At 43.2% G+C, this 12,268-nt stretch overlaps 1 protein-coding gene across 1 annotated transcript in view; it reads left to right on the top strand.

Moving 5' to 3' along the window:
• The window catches only part of PLA2G4A (phospholipase A2 group IVA), a 52,797-nt gene that overhangs the window by 21,204 nt on the left and 19,325 nt on the right, over nucleotides 1-12,268 (top strand). Inside the window, exons 5-8 of the mRNA XM_082287341.1 lie at nucleotides 1,371-1,484; nucleotides 3,874-3,911; nucleotides 5,653-5,794; nucleotides 10,927-11,063. Of these exons, the coding sequence (XP_082143467.1) occupies nucleotides 1,371-1,484; nucleotides 3,874-3,911; nucleotides 5,653-5,794; nucleotides 10,927-11,063 (431 nt within the window). The remainder of the gene's footprint in view (nucleotides 1-1,370; nucleotides 1,485-3,873; nucleotides 3,912-5,652; nucleotides 5,795-10,926; nucleotides 11,064-12,268) is intronic.

The raw sequence follows: 12,268 nt of genomic DNA, 5'->3' as shown, positions 1-12,268 counted from the left end.
TGCTGGTTCTGAGCTAGTGCAATAAAATTTCATGAAAATTGTCTGCCAAGGATAGATGATAACATTTAATAAGGGTTAATTGTGGACCTGGTAATGTAGACAAGATTCTGCAATGGAGTACAGTGTAGAAATCTGTAAAATCACCTCCTCACCCAAACCCTCTGTGAATTCCGAAGCTCATATGCCACAATCCTTGTGACTCCTTGGATTGTTTCAATCTTCATCTTTAATTCTATCCCAAGTGCAGTTCCCTCTGAAGTGTGAGCAGCTCTTCAAAATCCCACTATGAAGTTTTTGCTTTTGGTTTTAAGAGACAGCACTCAGAGATTGCAGGAATGGGCATAAAGTTCTGCAAGGAAACAGAGCAATGTACCATTAAAATAATGAGCTCTTTCCTAAAATAAAGAGAATTCATAATTTCAAAGTGTTGCTTGTGGCACAGGATGAAGAAGATTCTTTATAGCTGAGAAGAGGCTGATCCCAGATGTAGCAACTAATTATTCAAGTGATTGTATCTTGACTCCTTTTGTTTTATACAAAAGATACAGTCCAAGCCATGAACATGTGATATTTTAGAAGATATAATGCCATAAAATGGAAAAAAAAACTAAGTCAAATGAGTCTGGAGATGTGTAAATGATAATTTGAAATTCTTTCTGAATATCTTACTTGAGGACTTGGAAGGCAGCCACTGGGGAAAAAAAAGTCTGCTAGACCTAGATCCACATGGATTAGAGCAAAAGCACGGGATGGTGTTCTGCCATATCCACATCCGTCTTTGGGTATTATCACATTTTGGAAAGGTCTGCTCCAGCATGAAAGATTTGAGAAGAGACTTGAAGGTCTGGCTGGATACAGAGAGAAGCTTTGTGTAAAGTGGAATGCTGCACTCTTTGCCAAATCACTGCAAATCTTGGTCTGTAGAGTCAAGGCTGGGGTGTGTGGATTCCATCTTCTCTGAAAAGTTGCTGGATGTTTTTTTTGGCCTATCACAGTTAAAACTATACAAGTTTCTCCACAGGGAAATTTTACTTACTGGAAATGTAAAGGTACTGTGCTTTATATGTAGAATTTGAAGGTATTAGAAAGATGGTGAGATTTGCTGCCAGAAAGGTGCTGGGATGAACATCCCTTCATGAATTATCCTGGTGTACTCCTGCAATTCAGTTCCTTGAAGTGACACCTCCACTGTCCATGAGCTTATCCTGGTTTAAAAGAAATGTCTGTTGGCACTGGGCATTGACTGGGTTGGGTCAGGCCCATTCTTTTTCCATATATATATATATTTTTTTTTTACTTCAGGAATAGGTTTGATGGAATGAAAAAGGGATTTCTTGCAGTAGAATTGAATACCCAGCGATCTCTTCCAGGTTACTCTCATGGATGCCAACTATGTTATGGACGAGACTCTTGGCACATCCACGTTTCCCATCTCTTCTCTGAAACTGGGAGAGAAGAAGGAGGTCCAGTTAACTTTCAATGACGTAAGTTGGACATTCATGACTTTGCCCTGGTCAGAAGTTTTCTGAGCATTCACTGTTGCCCGTGGATAAACACGGAGCCTAAAGACACTGTTAAACCTTAATTATTTATCTTCTTACAGCCCTGCTGAGAGGAGAATTAAGCAAAACAGTGCCACTGAATGCCTTGGTGTCCCTGCTGAAAGAATCCTCTCTAGAAGTCTAGTTTGGAACTTTCTCTGCCAAAAGCAGTTTCTTCCTTACTTGATGCAGTTTACTTTTATGGCCTGAGTGTGAGGTTACTCAGAGTTTGCTGCATTGCCCCTCCTGCTGCTGCCTGTGGCTTCCAGAAAGCTGAAGGAATTCTTTTATTATTACATGTTTCACTTTCTGTAAGTGGCTTGTTGTAACACAGCCCTGGTTAACATGCAATGATGCAGTAATTGGATTATTCCCTTTTAACGCATCTGCAAACAAGATGGAGTCATTTGAGCAGGGCTTGTCTGCCTGCACAGTAACTCCTGCCTAAATCTGTGTGGAATTGAGCTTGTTCTGCATGTATTAAAATGTATAAATAGCATCTGCATCGCTGGTTTGGGCTGTAGTTTATTGTATGATGAGAGATCTTGATTTGTCACCACTCTGCTGTTTTCCATGTGGTGCAACTTTAAAAGCGTAGTTACAGCAAATAACTGGTTAAAGGCCTATTTATTGGAAACCAGAGAGTTTCAGATGTTAGTTTTAACATTTAATTTGGCACAGCCTTAGGGCAGTTGGAATTTTGATACCCTCCATTATTTTTCTTTTTTAAAATTACTGCATTGTTTGAAGTTTCTGCATTTTTATTTCACTAAGTGTCTCAGTAACTCTTGGACTTCTGGAGCATGGGTTGAGTACAGATCCTGGTTCTGCCAGGCATGAGGTGGGGCAGTGAGAAAGAACTGATGAATACAGTTTGCAAACACAGTTCACAAAGCTCATTCCATTAGTACAAGGCCTTGCCTTGCTTTAACTTCTCATCAGCATTTAGCAAAGCTTAGTAGGGAGTCATAGGGAAAAAGCAGTGCAAAAAAGGCAAATACACTCTGAAATTTATAAGCAAATAGTTAAGGGGAGATGAAGTCAGGTTGAACGTGATGTAGACAATGTGTACATAGCATGTATTGCTGAGATGTCTGTGGCAGTCTGGGTAAGGTGTAGAAAAGCCATGATATCTCCCTGTTGGAATGCTTCCCTCCAAGGGTTTATTTCATGTGCATGCATTTTTGTAAGCATTGGATCACTGCATGGTTTCAGGAGTGCTTTCTAAATTAGTAATACCAGGTGGGGAATAATGTAATTGCTTCCCTGCCTTTGAAGTGCTTCCTGGGTAACTTCACTGTGTTTGTTCATGTCCTCCCTTTGTTGTTTCTCTGCCTCTTCTTTTTCCCCTCAGCTTGCTCATGCTCTGCCTCATTTGCAATTCCTGTTTCAGGAATTGGGCCTGGATGTTTGAGTCAGAGGCAGCTTTGCATCCCATGTCCTTCACTGCTGTCTGAGGGTCATTCTGGGGTGTTGTAGCTCCATGCCTGGTGCTCACATGCCCCAGGTGAGGCGGAGAATCTGGTTTTAGGTGGAGGACACGCTGAGTCTGTCACACTCCTCCAGGGCTGCACAGCCTGGCCATTGCACAGGAGAGAATCTGGGGAGCAGAAAATACCTCTCCATTCTGTCTTAGTTCCTCACCCTTGTACTCTTGGATTGTGCCTGACGGGGAACTGGTGCTTTAATCATAATTTTCTAACTTCTTGCCTGCAGGCAGCCCTTTCAGTGCTCTGTGAAAGGCCAACCCATAGCTTGTGGCCAGGGAGTTCAGTGTGGTTGGGAAGTGAAGCCATTGTGCAGTGACATTCATTGCATCTTTCAGCAAGTTGTAAGCAACCACCCTTCCTGACTGCTAGCTAAGGCATGTCTAGCTGTGGAAAGACACTTGGTGGCTCCTGTGGAACACAGAGCAGTGATTCCCTCACACAGGTGGCAGATGGATGTGATCCCCTGGTTCTCCTGCCAGCCACAAGTGAGTGAAGAGAATCAGATCCCCTCAGGACAGAGATGAGTAGCACTGTCAGAAAGGGATTAGCAGTTCAAGAAAGGCAAGACAGTGGGATCTGAGGAATGAAAGTCAGCACTTACCATCATTTTCCACTCTATTCAGTGCTAGTGGTGTATTTTGGAATCACACTGTGCGCTTTAAAAAAAAAATCCATAGAGAAGAATCTCATTCACATGTGCCAAAAATATCCTCCTTTTTAAAAAAAGTGAAGAAGGGGGAAAAAAAAGGAAAAATTCTGACAGTAGTAGTTGATGTTCCAGGTGTGTTTGTGGGTTTTCCCTCTCTAAGTGCTGTAACCATATTTAAATATTCCTTCTTTAGGTCACAGAAATGACTTTGGAATTGTCTCTGGAGGTATGGTGAGTATCTCATATTTTTAAAAAAAGGGTGAAAATATACCAGCAGCAAAGGAATTTTTTTTTTTTTAAATTGTTCATTAAAATTTTCGTGGAATCACAGAATATCCTGAATTGGAGGGACCCACAAGGATCATCAAAGTCCAACTCCTGGCCTGCACAGGACACCCCAAGAGTCCCACCCTGTTGGGATTTTCTTAAAAACATGTGAGGTAGAGTGCAAAAATTCCTTGTTGTAGTGTAGAAATACCAGCTACTGTAAAAATGAGGAACTTTTACAACTGAGGTTTATTTTCATGTTGTAATTCTGTCATTGACTAAACACCCTTACTGGGACTAAGATGTGTGACCCTTCCAAATGTTTGCAGGAGTGAGGCCATCCTGTGTCAATCTCTCAGCCTGATTTATGTGAAGGGCTTTTCTTCTCGAGGGCTTTGTCCCTTTGTCCCTTTGTCCCTTTGTCCCACAGACCTCGCTCAGGTGCAGCTTCATCCTCACTGTTTCACCTTCTCTGGGAACTTGGCCTCTCACATTAATTTTCAGCATCTATGACTGCTGTTACAGAGCCCCTAAAATGTATTTAAATGTAAATACCACACAGTGCTGAAGGCAAAGGTGAAGATTAGGGCCAGGAGTTCTCCATGTAAAAGCTAAGCAGATATCTACCTTTATTTGTCCCTTTTTTTCCCCTCTCTAGCTGCCTTTCTCCCTCATTCTTCACCTATCATGGTGAAAGACCAAAAATCACTTTGAGGCATAATCAGAAAAATATATTTTAAATCTAAAAATGATTTCCTGAGAGCAAGGCATTTAAGGAGTCATTTTTTTGTCTGTAACTATAAACAGCACCACGAACCACTGTAAAAGTTAAACTCTTTCCTGATAACTCCAGAGACTGACAAACATTCCCCGGGGATAATTTCTGCTCCTCCTGTTGTACTAGGAAAATGCATTTGTGGGTGGTTGAGACCACCCTGAACCAGCCAGGCTTTGTACATTACAAGTATTTCATATCTCTGACATTAAATAAACAGAACATGCTTGGCTGTGTCTTCTCCTTAGGCTTTGAAATGTAAAGGATCTTATCAAGTTCTGCTGCTATTCCCTGATAGCCATGCAGATTGTGGATATCTTCATGGAACATTGCTTCTAGGGAGTCTTTTTCCCCCCCTTTCTTAATTCTATTATTTTATTACATACTAGGTTTTTTTAAAAACCTGGGGAATCATTCTCTGAGCCTAAATGGATCCATTTCACCATTGTGTGCTTTTCAGTGGGTACCAGGGTGGATTTGTCCACTCCTCTCTGCTGTCCATGAGAAGTGGCAGCTGAAGTTGTACCTTCATTTATGTACAGCACCGAGATCCTTACACAGGCTTGTGTACATGTTTTATCCCACAATGTGGGGGAAAATACAGAGAAGAGGGCTTAGATTTTTCTGTGGTATGCCAGTATGATCTGTGCTGTAAGATTTATAATTGTATGTGAGTGGAGAACTCGCTTGCTGTATTTAATTATTTCCTTTTAATGAGTTCTATATAAAATGGATGTCTCAAAGACGTGTTGTACTTGTCCTCCATCACTCCAGAGCTGATGAATGGCGTCACATGAGAAATACAATTTCATTTCATCTTATGTAAGTGAATGAGGAATTTCTGCTCATATCTGCTCATTTCCCACAGTGATGTTTGTGATGCTGTTTGGAACTGAGCCTTTTGTACCAGCCTGTCCCTTTTCCAAACAGCTCCTCGACGGACCTGCGGTTCAGCATGGCCCTGTGCGATGAGGAGAAGAGGTTCCGGCAGCAGCGCAGAGACAACATCATGCACAGCATCAAATCGTTTCTAGGGGAGGAGAACAGCCAGAACCTGACCACTTCCCGTGATGTAAGTTTGGAGAGTTCCCATCAGGATTAGCATCCCCTTTGGAATTCTTCATTTGCCTGTGAGAGGAAGGAATGAGGTGTGCGAGGTGGAAGAGTTCGATGTAGAAAGATTGTAGATAATAAAAATTCTTTTCCTCTATGAACATACAATGTTTAGCCTGGAGAGTAATTTTTCTTGGCTCTAAAGTTAGAGATTAAAGTTTATGACCAGGGGGAACAGTTTTAAACTATAAAAGGAGAGATTTAGATCAGATATTAGGAAGAAATTCTTGCCTGTGAGGGGGTGAAGCCCTGGCACGGGGTGTCTAGAGAAGCTGTGGCTGCCCCTGGATCCCTGGAAGTGTCCAAGGCCAGGTTGGACAGGGCTTGGAGCAGCCTGGGCTAGTGGAAGGTGTCCCTGGGGTGGCATTGTCGTGGTACTGGATGGGCTTTAATGTCCTTTCCAACCAAATCATTCTGGGGTTCTGTGATTCATTGGCCCTCTAAACAAACTGCTCCAACTTTTCCTGTTTGAATCCCAGACGTTGTGAAGGTGTTGGCTCTGAGGGGAGATTGCCATCTGAAAAGTGCTTCAGGGTGTGTGAAATATCTGCTGAATCCTGCAGTGGCTCTGGGCACTCAACCAGCACAGAATGTGCCACTGCATGCCCACTACCCATCCCATGCTCTGTGACCTTCATCTCTGAAAGAGTAGGCAGGAAATGAGCTGGTTTAAATTTAGAGTCAGCTTGGAAATTAGTTTATTTCTTTCCTTCCTTCTTTTCCTTGAGCCAGTTTTACTGGATTAGGGTTATGAAGTTTTATTTCTTTGAAACATGGGAAAGTACAGCTTTCCTTGACTTGCTGGTGCTTTGAACCAAGCCAAGAGGAAGGGAAGCCAACAGATCTCAGTGGGCTGATGCTGGCTTGGGTCATATCACAGAATCAGGGAATGGTTTGGGTGGGAAGGGACTGTAAGGATCATCCAGTGCCACCCCCTGCCGTGGACAGGGACACCTTCCACTATCCCAGGCTGCTCCAGCCTGGCCTTGGACACTCCCAGGGATCCAGAGGCAGCCACAGCTTCTCTGGGCACCCCATGCCAGGGCCTCATACCACACTGAGGAGAGGAGCCAGATCCTACTGAGCTCTTAGTGATGCATTATTTAGAGTTAATTAAGAATCCATTTGGTCCAGATCTACTTATTTTGTTGTAGCTTTTTCATCCTCTTCCTTCCTTGCCCATTCCCTCTCCTGTGCTGCTCCCTGAATTGTGACAGGAACACGTTGTGCCTGTGGGGGTGTCAAGCAATAAACAGAGTCCACGAATTAATCTGGGTTTATTCCTTCATTGGCATTGATTCCTTTTTTTGCATTTTTAGTATAAGCAGAATGTGACACTCTTTTGCAACCAACACTGAAGAGTATCTTTTGAATTTCCATGAAGTTTTGGGCAGGTGGTAAATATTTCATTGTTGTGTACTTTTGAACTCTGTCTTGCTGCATGAAATGTTCTTATGTGAACTTTCTGAGGAACATGAAAGAATTTAACAAGTATTGTACATAGTTTAATTGGAGTGAGATAAATTGTGTGTATTGTGAAGGAACATTTTCAAGGTTTCCTAATTTTCAGTTCAGTTATTTTAATCTTAACACATGCAGATCCTATCAGAGTAGGTAATCTGTCAGTGGGACATTGGCGTGACTTAGAGCAGAATAGGATCTTCCTCAGAAAGGATGTGGATATTCTGCCAAGCTCCAGTTGGAACTGGAGTGATACTCAGTGCCTCAGGTCTCAGTTCCATGCAGGTGGTATCTGTGCATGAATTATGGCAAAGGATAGGTAAGATCTCTTATTCTTTGTGTCATCATCTTCCCTTGGTATCCCTCACTGTCTCCAATACTGAAATTTTATCAGTTCAATTGCATCTTCCCAGACATAGCTGTAGCTATCCTCCCGTTTTTCTTATGCCAAGTGTGTATTTCTAAGCTGACTTGTCAGAATTTTTATCTGTTTCTAGCAATGAAAAAACCTATTTTGTTCAAATTAAACTGCAGTTTTACTTTTATTGCTAGAGATGGAAGATAGCAGGAGGATTTATTGGATGTTTGGAGTCTCAACATGAAGTTGGGAGACATTGAGTAGTCAGTTGTCTGTGGGCCTTGTTTAATCTTGGACAAGTCACTTACTCAAAGTTCACCCAAGTTGCTTTATCTCTTGAGTAGCTTGTGCTTTGCAGGGATGCTGGGAGACACTTAATGCCTCTGAATTCATTATACATGTCTGGATGGAGAAGTGAGTAGTTCCAAATTTGCTAACTTAATCCTTAGGCACATTCTGGAAACACAGAGATTTCTCATACTTTCATTGTTGCTCAGTTTATTTTTATAATTTTTGCCGCTTCAAGCAATTTTCTAAAAATACCATGATCTTCTAAAGAAAGCATGTAGTTCTCTACAAACTGGATTTGCAGAACAATTTTTTAATAATCATTTGTGTGCCCTATGGCATTTTTTTTCTGACACAGATATTCAGATTTTGTGCACCGTGTTTCCAGGGCATTTGGATAAAAACATCTGCGCCACTTGTTCCCAAAACAAGATTTAGTATGGTTCAGTTTTTTCTTGCCTGATTACTGGAAGATGTGATTAAGAACCTTTTGGTTTGAGTGATCTCATGTGCTGGTGGTTCTGTACAAAGGATTTAGGGTTCAGTAGAGGAGTGTGCAGCATTTGGTATCCTCTTTTCTTTGTTCTTCATCAGGACATGGTTTCCTGGTTCTTGGCTCTGGGTGCTCTGGCTGCAGCTCCTTCCCCCCTCCCTGCCTCTGCCCTATTTATCCTAGAGGGCAACTTGCAGGATGGGTGTATTTCATTTCAGTTTTTACTGTTTTGTACCTTTAAACTTGTTGGAAACTGAATTGGAGCTAAAAAGCTGTTTTAACAAACCTGCCTGCTTCCTCTGCAGAGCAGGAGAGGACTCTGAATCTGCCTCACTTGATTTATGCTGCAGCTCAGCTTGTATTGAAATAAATGAGTGGAAATGTGCAGGAGGTGCTTCTCTTCCGTTGTTTTTTGTCATCATTTTAAAGATTTATTTATTTACTGTGCAATGCACGGGTGCTGGGGAGGCTCAGCCTGGAGCAAAGGAGGCTCAGGGGGGACCTTGTGGCTCTGCACAACTCCCTGACAGGAGGGGGCAGCCGGGGGGGTCGGGCTCTGCTCGCAGGGAACAGGGACAGGAGGAGAGGGAACGGCCTCAGGCTGGGCCAGGGGAGGCTCAGGTTGGATATTAAGGAAAATTTCTTCGCTGAAAAAGCTGTAAAGTTTTGGAAGGGGCTGCCCAGGGCAGTGGTGGAATCATCCCTGGAGGAATTAAAAAAATGTGTGGATGTGGCACTTGGGGACAAAGTTTAGTGGTGAACATGGTGGTAGTGCTGGGCTGATGGTTGGACCTGGTGATCTTGGAGGTCTTTTCCAACCTGAATGATTTTGTGATTCCATAATCCACCTTCCCCTCGTTGTATCCACCCTTCCCAGTGCAGGAATCTGGGATGCCCAGAGTGCCTGTGGATCCAGGAAGCATTGCAGTCAGGATGTTGGTGACTCTCCTGGACATTCCCAGCCTGTCTCCATAGCGGATTCCTCTGCCTCTGGAGGAACACTCCCATTTTCCCTGGTGCCTGTGCACTGATGAGTGGAGCAGAGGTGCTCTGGAAGTGTTCTCACATACTTTCTCCAGGCTTGCACCTGCAGGTGACATCTCCACTCTGTTGGGATGTGTCTGCTCAGGCTGAGTGAGCAGTGCTCCTGATGAGCTTCCAGAGTTTCCTCACATTATTAAAGTAGTGATTACTGACATGGCTCTTCCTTCAAAGCAGCTGCTCCGTTACTGGGGCGTTGGCTTAACAAAACACATCCCAAACCCTTCCCTGGGCTGTGTCATTTTTAGGATAGATCCATATCTCTGAAGCTGCACGATGAATGTGAGGCCAGGGAATACCTGTGGTTTCTATTACTAAAGCTGAACACTTATGAAGGAGGTAACAAAATAATCTCACTGCATGAAGAATAAGCAGTTTTGGGGAGTGGAAGCCTCAAGAAATGTCTTGAGTGCCTTGGTCATTGTTCATGGGCATTTCCTTGTGACGGTCAGTCCTCAGGGGAGTTTCATGGCTTGGAGCATGGAGTCTGCAGAGAGAACAGGACTCTGTAGTCACATGGATCCTTTTATCACTAATTCCATCTATAGGCACCTGAAATTGCCTTTCAGGGAGATTTTTGGCAGATTAGCAGTTTGATCAGATAGGGGCTTTTGGCACAGCTGTGTGATTCTTTTTATGCTCAGTAACAACCAAGAGGTGGTTCCTTTGCCACCGCTGAACAGTGGAAAATCCTCCTGGGTTTTGGAAACTGGGAACCAGATGGGCCCTTTGCTTAGGCCAAAACATGTGATGGCGGGAGCAAGTAAATTTTTATTTTATTTTGTCTTCTTTTTAGATACCTGGGGAAGCTGTGCAGTTGAGGGGAACAGCCTGGATGTCAGGGCTGGGCAGTAAGAAGGAGAGGAGCGTAAAATAAACCCCTGTGGACACAGTTTTCCTGGTTCCACAATAACCATCCCTGGTTCTGGTCACTCCTCTCTTGGTGGCTGAGTAGTTGTCCAGATCCACATACATTCCCGCTACCTCTCTGGTAGTTTTTGCAAAGTGGTGGTAAAATTGAGACTGTCTTCATGCTGTGTAGTAATACTGGATGTTTTTGTTATAAAACTTGTTTTTAAACTCCCAATCAAAATATTATTTGTTTCTGTTCTGTTTCTCATTAGTAACTTTTACTGCCATTGGCTCTGTCACAATGATATGAATTGGATTAAACCTGGTGTTTATGTTGCTTTAAAAATCTTTGTGGTCTTGTAACTGAACAGTTCATGTAATAACTAAATTTAATATCTCCTCTATTTCGGATCGTGGATAAGAAGGACAGACAGTTCTAAAGAAATTCTGAGTATGCTTTTGTTTAGAAATCTTGCTACAAGTGCTGACTTCTTCAAATAAATTCTAATTCTTCTTGGGGTGTCCAGGGGTTGGACTGGATGCTCCTGGTGTGTCCCGTGTCACTGATGTGGTGGTGGTGTTGCTCTCATCCCTGCAGGTGCCAGTGATCGCCGTGCTGGGCTCGGGAGGGGGGTTCCGGGCCATGGTGGGCTTTGCTGGAGTCATGAAAGCACTTTTTGAGTCAGGAGTCCTGGACTGTGCCACGTACATTGCTGGGCTCTCCGGATCCACCTGGTAAGGCTTTCCTCTTGGTTATCCTCAGCTGTTCTGCAGCAAGTTCTGAAGGAATTGGCACGAGAGCTGATTTATTTCTATGGTTATAATTCACAGCACATTTTACACGTCCAACTCTGCTGGGGGAGGTGTTTTGAATGCCCCAAAGGGCAAGGACAGCTCAGGTTCCAGCTCTTCAGGAGCTTTGAGAGCAAGAATGGATGGAAAGAGGTGCCACACATATGCACCCGCATTTCTATATCAATGCCCAACATGTGTTGTTTTATTTTCCTGATGAGATGTGAAAAACCAAAAAAATCCCTTGTGATTTGAAGCTGATGACCCAAAATATCAACCCAAAATATGTTGTATGCTTTGGGAGGGCTTTTAGAGCACCTCAAAATCACTGAAAGATCTTTTGCTCTGTTTTACACCCAGTGTAAAATCCTGGTGGATTTACTGGGAACGTCTAGGGCCTGGCTGCCACTCTGCAGAGCATCCCACTGTGGATTACCCTGTCTCAGTCTCACTGGCACTGTTTAATTTAGAAAATACTAAAATTTTAAAATACTTCATTTAGCCTTGAGGAGCAGGCACAGGTATTGATGGGGGAGATCTTAGTGTTGTCTTCAGTTCCTGGTAAATTGCTGTGAAGAAAAGAGACTCTTTTTGGAGATGCCCAGAGAAAGGACATGGAGTAATTGGATTAACTCTTAGGGAAACTATGTTGCAGTGAGAGTGGCCAAGCACTGGAATGTGTTGAGCCATCCTCACTTGAGTAGGCTGGGAGCAGTGTCACCTTCTCAGTCTGACTCAGGCAGTGCTCATGTGAAAGCTGAACTTGACTGAGCACAGCCTCATCTGACTTAGGCTGGCTCTGCACTGAGCAGGAGGCTGGAGCAGAAACCTCCAGGATCCTTTCAGACTCAGTGATGAGATTAAACAAATGTCTTATTTCTGTGAGAGGAAAAGACTTGTTGGAATATAAACGAGCAGGGAGTCTGCCTGGGATGAGTTTTATCATCTGATTTAGCTCTAAGGAAGCACCTGAATTTTAATTCCATGCAAATACTCTAACTCCAAAGTTGACTCCTGAAGGAGGTAATGATCAGTTCTATTCCTTGGATGGGTTTTTTTGTCAATTATTTTTCATTGTGTGAAGCTTTTTTCCCCCCTCCCAGACTAGAGGCAAGCTTTCAGAATGCCAGGAGGTTTTGAAATGCCAG

This window comes from Coloeus monedula (assembly GCF_965178545.1).
Source record: "Coloeus monedula genome assembly, chromosome: 9".
Classification (NCBI taxonomy): Eukaryota; Metazoa; Chordata; class Aves; order Passeriformes; family Corvidae; genus Coloeus; species Coloeus monedula.
Note: the sequence above shows the minus strand (reverse complement) of the source record. Positions and strands in the feature narration are given on the sequence as shown.